The sequence below is a fragment of the Cheilinus undulatus genome, linkage group 19 (genome assembly GCF_018320785.1).
Source record: "Cheilinus undulatus linkage group 19, ASM1832078v1, whole genome shotgun sequence".
In the NCBI taxonomy this organism is placed as follows: Eukaryota; Metazoa; Chordata; class Actinopteri; order Labriformes; family Labridae; genus Cheilinus; species Cheilinus undulatus.
Window position 1 is genome coordinate 12,641,189 of NC_054883.1, and position 14,018 is coordinate 12,655,206.

The 14,018-nt window shown below is 38.6% G+C and overlaps 1 protein-coding gene across 1 annotated transcript in view; it reads right to left on the reverse strand.

Annotated features, from left to right (window-relative positions):
* The window catches only part of oxsr1b (oxidative stress responsive kinase 1b), an 83,526-nt gene that overhangs the window by 36,293 nt on the left and 33,215 nt on the right, over positions 1-14,018 (reverse strand). Inside the window, exon 4 of the mRNA XM_041814081.1 lies at positions 314-455. Coding sequence (XP_041670015.1) covers positions 314-455 — 142 coding nt within the window. The remainder of the gene's footprint in view (positions 1-313; positions 456-14,018) is intronic.

Here is a 14,018-nt window from a genome sequence, read left to right on the forward strand (position 1 = left end):
CTATGTTCCAGTAGATATCAAAATGCATTGTATCTGATTTACAGTTCCCACAAAAACATGTCTGTGAAAACAACATTATAAAAAATAAAGCTCAACAATGACACAATGTCCCATGTGTCCAAGTAGGGGACATATTACAAGTAAGACAACTTTAAAGGAGCTAAAGAGAGGAGAAAGTCAGGGCAGACTTGTGTATTTCGGCTCCATAAACCCTCAAGGTGAAGTATAATAAAGCTGCCGTGTTAGTGTTAATGGAAAGTCCTGGGTCACTTTTATTACAGTATCAGAGTGGAGGGGCTGTGAGTCTTGTTACCTGTGGATCTGTCCATTCTTGTGTAGGTACTCCAGGCCCTCGAGCACGTCTTTCAACACTGTGGCTATGCTTGCCTCGTCCAGGACGCCCGTCTTGTGTTCGCCTCGGGAGATGATATGCTTGATCACATCCAGCACGGAGCCTGGGAAATAACCACAGGACAAGCGGTTGATATAAGGAATTCAAAATGACATGCCTCAATTTTCTCAGACGGAAACTACATTTGTGGCTGTCAGTGTCTGAGAAAAATGAAAACTATCCCATGCAGGGCTTCTGGATAAACAAATTGTTTGTGTCTGGTGATGATCTAGCTCTTGCATCAATGAGAAAGTCACCTCAGGCTAGCTTAAATCATTTGTTAAGCCTACTCTAAACCAAACCTTATTTATAAAAGCACATATTTCTGGGTGGATTGGCAGGCTATCAGTCAAGAAAATTAGTTTATAATGTAATATTGTTAGGCTAAATCAGATTGTGGGTGCACATAAGACCTTTTCTTCAGATCAAGGCAGATACGTATTTCATGGAACGAAAAGCAAATGATTCAGTTTTAGAACAAAATCCCTTTTGCAAAATCAGCCCCATGACCTTTGAATTTAGCAAAACAAACTGACGGTGGAAAAGACCAATTAAGGCATTAGCATGCACTCTTTAAGGATTTAAAAACAATTATTTTCCTGGCTATAATTTGAAAACACAGTCAACTGTCTCAGTGAATGAACAGCCACAAGGCTTCAGCTTTTGATTTTTTTTGGATTTGGTTCACTGACTTTAAATTAGATTTCATTTAAAGGCTCACGGATCCTTTGAGTTTGAGTTTTTTATCCAAATGAGTTTCATTTAGATATTTAGCTCAAAGTTGAATTCACATTGGCTGCCATTGATGACATTATGACATCATTTGCTGCAGATTTACAGACTAAAACTGGACATACACTGTGCGATTTCAAGCTGACTCTGTAACAGTCAGATTGTCAGCTGGTACCGTGCAACTGAACCACTTACAAAGCTCAACCATCATGCATTATTTCTCTGCTCACACTATAAGGTCCAACCATCATGACCTGAATGCTCACACTGCACGAGGTAAAGTCAGGACGGACTGTGACAGAAATCTGTGGAGTTTCAGTCTTACAGACTGAGGCTGAAGTTGTATCCAGTCATATCATCTCTCTCTATATATATAGGTTACCTCTCTGTACAGCATCACCATGCGTGCCAGCTAGAGATCCACGGGTAGGCATGTTTCCAGCTGTTTATTTCCTTTACTGTGCTCATGTCGTGGTAATTTAGGATGCTATCCGACAGTTTTCAAAGGTACAAATATCTCAAAGTTGAGGATTCTGCTTATGGCCCTAAAATCACTGTCAGGATTGTGTGGAGTTGTAAAACCAAAATGTCAAGCACGTCAGAAATCTATCTGACCAATCGGAGCAGTTGGTCCGGCTGTAGTGAGGTCATAGTCAGCAGTCATATCCCACCGTACACTGCATAACAAATTACGCATGATCTGATTGAAAATCTGTGGAACTTCCAAGTGAGTTGTGCGACTCAACATTCATGTTTGAATCAGATGAAATTCACACAGTGTACACCTGGCCTCACTGATTCCTGTCTTAATGCAAGAAAATGCTCAGAAAACAGTCCTAATATGGCACAAATTATGTACAATTGTCAGCAGGTACCCTGTGTTACTTAGATTACCGAGTGGGTCTAGGGCAGTGCTAGCATCACTTCTAAACCTCTTTGTAGATTAACATCTGCATCTCTGTGCTGGATATCATCACTCATTCAGCTTTATGACAGTGTAACCTGACAAAGCCTAAATAACTTTATTCCCACTTTCTAGATCAAAATAGTACTAAACTATAATGTTCCAATGAGATGCTACTGGTGCTGTGAACTCACTGTTGTTTAGCCTACATCGGCTTAAAGAACATTGTGGCAGCATGGCGGTAGGTATTAAGACCAGAAACAGGAGCGATTAGAGACAGGTGGTTTATGTTTAGATGAAGCATTTGACCACAACTGTAGACCTGAACTGATAGAAAAAAAAAAAAAAAAAAAACATTTAGTTAGTTCAACCGACAATTCTGGTTAGGGTGACCTGGAATAGTCGGCAATTCAAGGATTCACTTCGGAGGAGTCTGATTCGACTGTGGACCTCATAGTCAAATGTTGTTATGTAACCAAGATCATACCATTCTGACTACATGGGTCTGCTAGGCCTCAGTTTCCATTAGCCAGCATTTGCCAGTCATTGGCCGGCAAAAAGGGAGAAAGTCCGGCAGATAAAAATATAACTGGTCAAAATGTTCGGCAGAAAACACGCAAATGACCAGGTAAGTAAATACTGAATACTTGCATATTATATTTTGTGTAACCTAGAAGATATGTTGCGAGAATGCGTTAATTTAAACTGAAAGTTGCCTAATCTTACTACAGCTACTGTCCTGCGGTGCTGGGGTTGTTTATCTCCTCAGATGGCAAGCACATGGCTAATTATGTACGTATGATGACATCAAAGCAAATCTATCTCTTTGCGTGTGCTCAGTACAGCTGGGGACTATGCAGGGAAAGTGGGAAAGTTTGACCAGAGCTTTCTCGTAAAGCAGAATTTTAATCTAAGTGAGGTTTTCCTGGGTAACCAAAGGCTTAATATCATCAGTGGTATGGAGGGATTTTGTGTTATCGCTGCAGGTAATGAAAAGGCTGAAACAAAGGGAACTGTACAGCCGAGCGCCGTAAACACCGATGCAGCAGCAGAGAGAGAGAGAGGCCTACGCCGAGCAGAGTTGTATTGGACTTTGATAAAGTACCTATGACCAATCCTCAGATAAAGTTGGATTGTAGTCAACAAAGAATCACATCACACAGAACAGCATGGACCGCTTAGAGCTTATAACTAAGGCTCTGTCTCTCTTCAGAGAGGTTACAGTTATATCATCATGAAGACTGATATTAGCAGCTGACGGTAAGACTCATTTTTCATTTAAATGTAGAGTTCTAATGTGGTGTCCAGTTAAGAGAGCACTTGTGTTATGTGTTTAGATGCTTCGTTGTTGTCGGTGGAGGATGGTATTTGGCTGTTGTAAGCTGCAATGTTATGATAGTGGCCAATGTGCTAACAGGCTAACGGTGCTGATGTGAAGCTAACTGTTGTTGTTGATGAGTTAAACATGGGCGTATATTGTGTAACTGACTGCGTGTGTAAGGAAAAGCGTGCAGCTTTCATTTTGATACTTTAAACCACTTATACACAAAAAAATGAGAGATTTATGCGTTTTGCTGCTGTTAATGCAGCAAAATAATGTTAAAGCAAATGTCCGGTAGTTGTTCTAAATGGCTGGAATTGTTAAGGTCTGCCGGTTATTTTGACCAGGGACAAAAAAGACTAGCGGAAACGCTCTTCGACTATTAGTCGACTAAAGGCAAAATCTGACAAATCAGATTAGACTATGAAAAACCTTAAACGTTGACACCCATAATTCTGGTAAAGACAACTGTGGGAATCAGCTTTAACCATGTTACTGGCTAATCATCTGCTGGATGCAGTGATAGACTGCTCTGGCATGTCATTTCTAATTTCCTACATCAAAATACTTGCAGATGCACTGCCTCTGCGGGATACAAGTGGTTGACTGTGGTGTTTATTATGCACAGTTGGTGAAGGCACAGACTACAGCCAGTCTTTAGATTAGGGATGTCTCATTACACACGAACTGTACATACACTGTTTAAACTGTTAACTATTTTGTCTCCGATTAGCGTGCTTTGGGCTGTGGAGAATAGATGGTGATAATCGCTGGATAAAGTTTGGACCATCTCGTTTATACTATAGAGCCCCATGTTGGTGTTATCTTTACATTCATACAGTTAACAGCCCTTAGTTACATTTTCATCTCGTTACTTCATTCAGAACAGGTTTCATTCATTCAGGTTTGTAATAAAGATGGGCGATACACAAGTGTTAAATGCCTTTCAGTTTTAGTCACATTTTAGTCATTTCTACCATTTATAGTTTTATTCTAGTTACATTTAGTCTAATTTTAGTCCAAGCATTTATTCTCTTCCCTAAATCTGATACCCAGCCATGGTAGTGGTTTCTATCTACCCTGCCAAACCTGGGGTCCCTGCTTTCTACAGAGGAAGAAAAGTAGATGCATTGTATTTTGACAGATTTACACACAGTGGAGAAATATCATTGAATTTGAATGCCTGATAAAAACTAAACTACATTATAGTCTAGTTTTAGTCATCTTCATGAAAACTAAACCTACTTTTTTCAGTTTTATCATCAAAGATCTTTTTGGCTAGGTTTAGTCTAGTTTTTCTCATTGATAAAAGTGTGTCATAGTTTTAGTCAATGAAATGAACACTGGGGCACACCATAATAAAACAACAGTGGGCCACCTGCAGCCCTGCGCGTGATTTTTTTTATGTTAATTATGATTCACTTGAGGACTCATTAAGTAGGCTGTGCAAGTATCAATCAGTCAATCTTTGTTTGTTTAGCCCCATATCACCAAAGTTGTCTCAAGAACCTCTCAGAGCCCCTTGATGCAGTTTTCCACTTTGCACTGAGGTTCATTTATGGTGATGCCTGCAACACTCACCACTGCATCCTTTACAGTAAGGTTGGATGGTCATCGCTCTCTGCGAGACGTGATTTGCATACATATATGTTTATTTACTTATTGGGATGCTTCCTCATCCTTGCTTTTCTGGTCCTCCAGATCCCACAACACCCACTCTAGTGACTGGCTTACACTCCAGCTTCCTTGAGTTCATTCTGAACTCGGTAGATCTGCTTTTAGCTCCTTTGCATCGTCTGCTTGAAGCTTCCTGCAGAGCTCTTTAAAAAACAAAGAACTGGTGTCACTGGGACATTTCAGTCTGTACCTGTTAACTTCTTCGCCTCTGATTGCACCTGTCTTAATTGACTTTGTTCCATTTCTGATTTGACACATTACTGTGCTTTTATATTTTTGAAGCATGTTTGACATATTGTAAATATTTCCTGTTTATCGTGCATTTTATGTGTTTATTGCCATTGTAAGGGCTCGCCTTTATAGATTTTTGAGTCTAAATAAAGATTAAATCAAAAAGAGGTGTTTGGGGTAGAAAACAATAACCTCCGTCTTGCCTGAGTTAAGTAGCAGGAAATTTTTGGTCATCCAGGTCTAAATGTGTTTAAGGCATGCTTCTAGTTTAAATAAGTTTCATCATCAGACTTCATGGATACATACAGTTGGGTATCATCAGCATAGAAATGAAAATCTTCCTGGAGGGGGCATATGACAGGTGAAAAGAATCGGTCCAAGCACAGAACCTTGAGGAACACCATGGCTAACTTTGGTGTATGTAGAGGACTTATCATTAACATTTGCCAACTGAGATCTGTCTGAGAGATATGATTTAAACCAGCTTCAGGCTACCACTGTAAGTAAATGCTCAGGTCTCTCTAACAGGATAGTTACTCTAACTGAAACTTCATTTTTAATTCCTAGTATTGCAATATCCCAATTCCACACTGACATGTTGTGTGTGCATTTGCCGACAATGCCTTAAAGCCTGAGGCCTGAGATCTCCGTGAAAGATTCCTGTGCATGTTGACATTGGGGGTTAGAAGTCAAACTGTTGCTTTGTCTTTAGCTGTTGAGGCTGAATGGAGAACCAGTGTTTCTCTGCTCAGTGACCCAGCAGGTCACCCTGTCTCCCTCAGCCCTGGATCCCGCTGAATAAAAAGACTGCTCTGGATGAAGAGTCAGACTGCTGTCAGTGAATTATTTCTTTTGTGAGACTTTACAAAAAGAATAAAGGACATCCTTCTGAAAAGCCGTGTCACTATTTGGATTTGGTGTGACAGAAAATGAGGCAACACTGGTGAATGAGGACGAGTCAGGAAGGTTAAAAATGAATGACACTTGTCTGACAAGTTGCATTGTGCTGCAGTGATACACAAACAAATGCTGCCATGCTGTTTAGATATCCCTCCTTCTCTTGCTTACACAAACATTCTTACCCATACACACACACAAAAAAAGCCTTTCAATGTCCTAAAATACTGTTTGTGATGCATTATAGAATTGATTGTGTTTTAACAACTGTGCCAGATTTGGGGTGCAAAGATATCTATTTGCCAAATCACTTCAGGGCGTCCTCGCCTGCAGCACTCAGAGGAGGCAGCGATGACTGGCCACCTGAGACTAGACGGTGTTATTGCAGAGAGCTTTAGACACATCAGGATGCAGCGGGGAGGCAGAGCAAGAAAAGAGAGAGAGGGAGAGACGATGGGTTCAACGGGTTCTTCGTGCAGTGACAGTGCACGGCAGAAATTGTGATTCAGCAGCTAGGAAAAGAGAGGAGCCCATTCAAAGAGGGGACAGATGAAAACAGGCAGTAAAGCAGACTAGATGTGTGTCTGAGTGTTTGAGATAGCAGGCGAGTGAATTGGTAAGAAGCGAGAGGAGGGTGTAAGAAGAAGAGTGCAGCCTCGTGTCTCTGATGTGACAGTCCTTTGAAGCTCATTGAGAAAAGGCAGCCTGTTTGACTCCTCTGTTCTCTCAGCACGGTTCCTTCCTCTCTCAATGCTTCTGTGCTCAGTGTGATGTTCAGCAGCCTGTCTGAAATGGCTGCAGGGAGGAAAGGGAGTGACAAGGAGTGACAGGTGACAATGAGAAAGGTGCTGAGGGAGAGGCTCTTAGTAAATACTGTCACGTCTAAGTGTGGGTAAATGTGGTCTAATGCTAGTTTAATGAGCCAACAAATTAAAGTGTAATCAAATGAGAACGAGAGGGATCACTAATGTGGTGACTGCTCTACCGACTTACACAAGCAGTTTTCTTTAAAGCCACCCAAGCTAAAAAGCTACCACTTTTGTTAAGCTACCATTTGCAACAGGTTTACCTAGCCTAACCTAGTATTAATGTTGAATTAATCAAAGAGTTAATGAATGAATTAATGGCTTTACAAATTCAGGTTTTATCCTTTGACTTAAAAGTGGTCGGTATGTGAATTATGGTACAATTTAGGCTGATCCAGGCTAGCAATTACCCTGTGGCTAACAAACGAACAGTATTTAGTCCAGGCTAACCAGCTAGAAAAATCTTAAACGTAGGGGCATACCAAAACTTATTATGATTTGCATACTTCACAAAATTTTAAAATTTCCTTATTTGAGAAATTCAGAAATTTTTAAATAAAAATAGATATGTTCTGATGCCAATACCTGTATCAAAATCAGCTGTAGTGATACAGGTATCATTTGTGATATGTTGCATTATCATCCATGCATTCTGCCTAAAATACGGTGTGGTTCTAGGGCTGGGCAATTATGGCAAAAATCAAAACCACGATTAGTTGGGCTTTTTACCTCAATTACGATTAATGAAGGATTATTCCACCCCTATCCTCCTACTGTTTGTCCTGTAAATAATTGTATAATTTTAAAACAAATAACTGAAAGGAACATGCAGATATTAACAGTTTATGGTTATTTATTGAGACAACTTAAATCAAAATACACAGATGAAATTAAACAACCTGGCTGCCTATCACGTGACTACATAGCTAGTAGATTGTTTTTAAGGGGATGGTGCATTAGTAGACAGAGATATTACAAGGGGAAAAATTGAAATAATAAATTGACATGGCAGGTTTTTGTTATACAAAACTTGAGCTCAATCCCAATACACCCCTTGCTCTCTCAATTCCCTAACCCCTATGTGTTCCCTGCTGGTTGTTCACCTCTGTCAGTCAATCAGTCTTTGCTTGTATAGCTCAAATTCAAACTCAAAGTTATCTAATGGTTCTTACAAAGAGGGATGGTCCAGACCGTACTCTCTAATGCAGCCTTTTGTTATAAAGGCCAGCACTACTCACCATGAGCTCAGTACTAGCAGTACTGAGGCTCGTTATAGGGATGAGAAAAGCCTTCCCTTTAACATGGTTTAGTGGCAGGAAGTCCAAATTCTTGTACAAATGGAGGGATAGGTTGAAGTGCTGGAGCTACATGGTCCTTAAAAGCTGAGATTTTTTTGGAGACGCACTCCAAACAAAGTGAAATGAAAAATCTCAGAATCTTGTGGCAAGCTTTAAATATTACAACAGCAGTCTAATATCACTACGTAATTTAGTTCCTATACATTTTGTTCCTTTCCAATTTTACAGAAGAGGAAAGACAGAAAGAAAACAACTTTTTTTCCTAATTTTGTGGAAAAAAAAAGACAGAATTCCGATTCAGAAACAGAACTGAGCTACTTCAAAGTCAGAATCCTGAGTGGAAAAAAGAAATCAGAATTGAAGAACGGAGGACGTTGTTTTTTTATTGGCCCTAATTCTCATCTGTAGATTTTTAAACAAGCATTAAAATAGTTGAAATAGAAATGTCTGGTACTGTCTTTTCATCTGTTTAAGGAATGTTGTCCACAACAGTATCATGACATATCAGGAGTTTGAAGGGCAATCCTGCACAGGTATTGGGAAAAAATGGTATTGAATCATCTCTACCAATAATATTGTTTTTTTCCAGGTGAATCATTTTTCTTCACGAAACCTCAGCACCACAGAGTGCTAGCAGAAAGCTGATCAACAATAGCAAATATTAGTAAAGATTTGTTTAAAAAATTAATGCTTTGATATCTGCAGACACTTGGAATCATTGAACACTTAAGACTGTATTAAGAGGGAAAAACAGACCATATTATCTCAAGGCAAAGATAAAGGAACAGGGTAAACTGAGAGAACTATTGTTTAGAACTCCTTGAAACTTTTAGCCCACATGCTGGAAAGTCTCCTATCAGCTGATGTGGCACAGAGGAGAAAAAAATTCTAAGTGCAGACACACAGCATGACGTAAGCTCCAGATCAGTAAATGCCAGCCATGTCAGCCTCTTTCAGATGCATCTGATTGAACTCTTCATGCTTCATTAGGCTGTTTCAAGCTGGCTGACAATTACTGACAGCTTAACAACCAAAAGTTCATTTAGCATGGGAAGAGACTACAGCAGCTTCAAAGACTAATGACACCTGTTGGCCTAGTTTGAACGGTGCATGTCCAAGCCCCCAAAGGAAGACAAATCACAAGGAATCAATTTAGTCTCGACAGTGTGGAGCACTATAGAGCGTGCAAAAACTCAGGAAAATGTCAAATCATCATTTCATGCCGGATTAACCAAATCTCTGAGTTTTTCTTGGGATTTCAAACAGAAACTGTGAAGGTGTAACCTAAATCTTCTTGACTCCATCGAGCAACATCAGTTTTGCAGACTTTTTGTTCGGCTGGTCAGAGAAGGGGACCGAGGGAGAGGATGAGAAGAGAAAAAGGGGAAGAGGAGGGAGGCGGGGGAGGTGAAAGCTTGTGCCAAGTGTGCAAAAGGCCAATGGGGAATGCCAAGCAAAGTTGGAAGGGCGGAGGGAGGGCGGGGCATGAGGGGGACACAGGTGGTATTGAAGAAAGGTGGTTGTTGGCTCGAGTTCCATCAAAGCTAGCATTATTTTCTACAAGACAAGATCAGGATACTAGAAGAGTTTACAAAGGTAATTTTACATGTTAAGATCCCATTGTTTTTGTTTTTTGAACCTGGAGTCGCAATCAAAGCTCCCCGTCAGCGTTCTGGCGATTGCTGAGGGCCACATCATGATGTGACAAATCCACTGGCTCCAAACTTGACAAAGTCTTTTCATATGCTAAATTCAAACCGTCAATAACAATCTGCCTTAAGCTGGAATTCACTCTGAGTGGCATTTCGATTGAGCTCGGCAGCCGTGATTGTGGGTCGGCAAACGGGCTGCACACTAATCTCCTGGGAACACATTCCTCTGCTTGCTTTGGCATGACTCATATTCTGTCCCAGTGCGTTTCAGTGGATGTCTCTCCGATGTGAATTCAGTCAGCGACAGGTTATGTGGCGCTCTAATGAAACAGTTGTTCACATGTCACATTTGGAACAGGAATTTCCTGAAAAGCTCTGTGACTTCTGAGTACCTAAAGTGAGCTCTACAGGTTTGTCCTTGAAAGGATTTTCTGGAAGAGAGCAGTCTTGATTGAAGGGATAATGGAGCTCTTCTCATTTTCAAATGCAACATGACATCTATGCTAAGACATTGTATTTGGCCATTCAGGTAGACTGCATGAAAAGCATTGCCATTAATTCACTATGAACTAAACTTAAAAGTGAACTGGTTCAAAAGTTCATCAGCATCAAAGATGACTGTAAGACTCTTACCTAAAGAAGTGTCAAAACTTTTAATCCACTGATGTTAAGGGTTCCTGTGTAACATGCACATCTGCATTTGAAGCCTGTTAGGATGTTAAAGCTATTTTATTCAAACTGACATCAGGGTCTAAAGCAGGTGATGACAAGTTTCTGTGGTGGTAAACTGAGAATTTTAAGGGTCAGGACATGCTCTTTTTATTTTCCACAGTCATCCTGAACACAAGGCTTACCATGTATCATTGGCATATCAATAAGAACCCATTCATGAAATAAAATCCAGATAACTGCAAATGGTAAATGCAAGTCACATGTATTTATCAATCAAAATATGAGACTAGTGTGCATGAACAGCTTGTATAATGTACTATATGGGCTTTTGAGCCTGAGTCCGCCTTTCATATAGAGTCAAGTTTGGAAAACTGAATTTCATATAACTTACAAGAGGTTAGAGCTGAACGATTTGCAAAAATAATCAAATAGCATTTTCTTTTTCCCTAATATTGCAATTACAATTCAATATACAATTAATATTATTATACCTACATTAAGTCAGGAACACTGTCATCATGCATTTAACTATTTTATTGCAAAATGGATATACAGTTTTACTTGACAGAGAAGGCTCTGAACAAAAGATGCTCCCTGGGCTCCCTGGAGCGCATAGCTAGAAACTCCCATGTGGATAGACACATTTATGACGTGTATTGAAAACAATGAAATCATTTCATAAGCCATTAATCCATAGTACCATTAATCTTAATATGAGAGTGCAACAAGCTTTAAGCTATAAAGGAGGCAGCTGAGGTGGGGGAGAAGACACTTTACCAGCCGCAACGTGGTGCATCTGCATTAATGCAAGCAGGGATTAGTGAGAAGTACGTCATATTCAAATGCACCGCTGTGTTAAGAGAAAGAGCTGTGATAGACTGCCGGACCTGGGAGCCAATAATTGGTATCATCTGGCTATCAGCTGATCATGGCTGGGGATATGAATAGGGCAGAACTATTTAAAAAATATCTAATTGCAATTACTTTTGCTAATATTGCAAATTTGTTATCAACTGCTTTATTTAAGGGGATTATCATTTTCATAATACATATAAAACACGAAAGGAGGATTTTTGTAAACCAATAAAAAAAGGGCACTTGAATGCATGCATAATGTGCATAAAATCTCCACATCAAATGAATGTGTCACACTGGTATTTTGACACATCTCAACTTAAAGAAATATTGGAACTTCTATGTAAATTGCAGCAGGCCATATTGCAATTTAATCTAATTTGCGATCAATTGCCCAGCCCTACAAGAGATTTTTTTTAATCCTGGTGGAGCTTACATAAAAACAAGCAGTATTTATATTTAGGCTTTAAGCATTATGTCAAATGTATGACTAAAGCACATGCTCTGCTCACTGTGCTTGCATATGCATGCCAACAAGTCCTTGTATAATATGGTTTATCAACACCTGGCAGTAATATTGCTGCTTGGCAAAATTTCGCGAAGGTTTGACGGTATCAAAAACTACTGCCCAACCCTGATCTCAAATCTGACATTATGCATGCATGTCAGATATCGGCATATCCAATATCGTGCCTCCCTACTCCCGACATCTTAAGTCTGCCTGAGTAGGATTTTGATTAGATTTGATACAACAGCCTGTAAGTGATATTAGATTATATCACAGGCCCACTTAACACAATAGGACCAGAATGGAAATTAACATATTAATTAGCATTAAAAAAACAACTGATCATGAAACATTTTTGAAACATGTTTTAGCCTCTGAACCTAACATTAAAAAGATGTCTTGTCTCATCAAGTGAGATGACAGAGCTGAGAGCAACAAACCCATAGAGAGTTTGACTCATTTGATTTTTAGTCATTAGGTTACGCTAAAGTTAGGGTATATCTGATATCTCACGTGTCAAACTCAAGGCCCGGGGGCCAAATCCGGCCCGTGGAACGTTTATATCTGGCCAGCGAGATCATATCATATTTGTATAATAACTGGCCCAATAGTATGAGGTCTGCAGCTTTCCTCCAGTATATAATAATGTAGACTTAACCTTTATTATTTACAATATCCTTGTTAAGTCATAAAAATCTGAAAAGTAAAGAGTAAGAAAAATTAGATAAAAAGTCAAGAATATGGGGGAAAAAATTAATTTGTGTTTTATTTCATATTTCAATTTTGCATCTCAAGATTACGACTCAAACTTATGATTCTGACCTTACATTTCATGCTTTGACCTTTTCAACTCATAATTTGGACTTTATATCTTTTAGATTCCCAATTTTAAATTTTAGTCATATTTTGACCTTTTCAACTCCTTACTTTGGTTTTTTAATGCCATATTTGACTTTTAAACACGACTTCAATTTTTTTCTCATATTTTGACATTTTAAATGAAAATTTTTTATATTTTTTATATTTTATATCATATTTCGACCTTTGAACTCCCAATTTTGAATTTAAATCATATTTTTTTAACTTTTTAAATCATCAATTTGAATTCTAGCTCATATCTTGACATTTTCAACTCCTAATTGTGGCTTTTTAATCCCATATTTTGAACTATCAGACTCACAATTAAAAATTTTAAGACATAATTAACTTTAAACACATGATTTCATTTTTTTCTTATATTTTGACATATTAAATTCATAATTTTTACTTTTATATCACATCTTGACTCCCAGTTTTGAATTTAAATCATATTTCTAACTTTTTAAATCATCATTTTGAATTCTAGCTCATTTTTAACTCCTAATTGTGGCTTTTTAATCCCACATTTTCAACTATCCGACTCACAATTTAAAATGTTAAGACATAACTGACTTTTAAACTCATGATTTCAAATTTGATCTCATACTTTGACCTTTCAAATTTATGATTTCAACTTTCTCCTCATATATTTGCTCTTTAAAAACATTATTTTTCTATTTTTAATATTGTGTTCTGATCTTTTGAACTAATAAATTGGAATCTTTATCTCAGATTTGAGCCTTTAACCCTATCATTTTGACTTTTTTTTAATCTCCAAATGATTTATCATCAGTGCTGTTTTTTTCCATATTTTATCACTGGTGAAAATGATGTTGACATTTTATGGTTTTGTTAACCGTGTTCAGCCCTCAGGTTAGACCTAAATCCAGAACCTGGCCCCTGCTGTGATTGAGTTTGACACCCCTGTGATATCTGATTTGATATGTATAAAGTTTCAAAGTGCCAAAGTGTTTAAAGTCAAGTTGGATCAGTGGGAAGCGTGTGCTGTTGGCCTGTCATGTCATTTGCAAACTGTGATCAAATGCTATGTAGTATGACAGCATTCTTTTTTACTAAAGAACATACTAACTACTTCACCATTTAAAGTATTTAAAAACAAAAACAATGGTATGAAAGAATCTCCTACAGACAAAACATCAAGTATGGAGTTGTGCTGTGTCTTCTAACAGTCAAAGACAGAGCACAGGATGGAGTG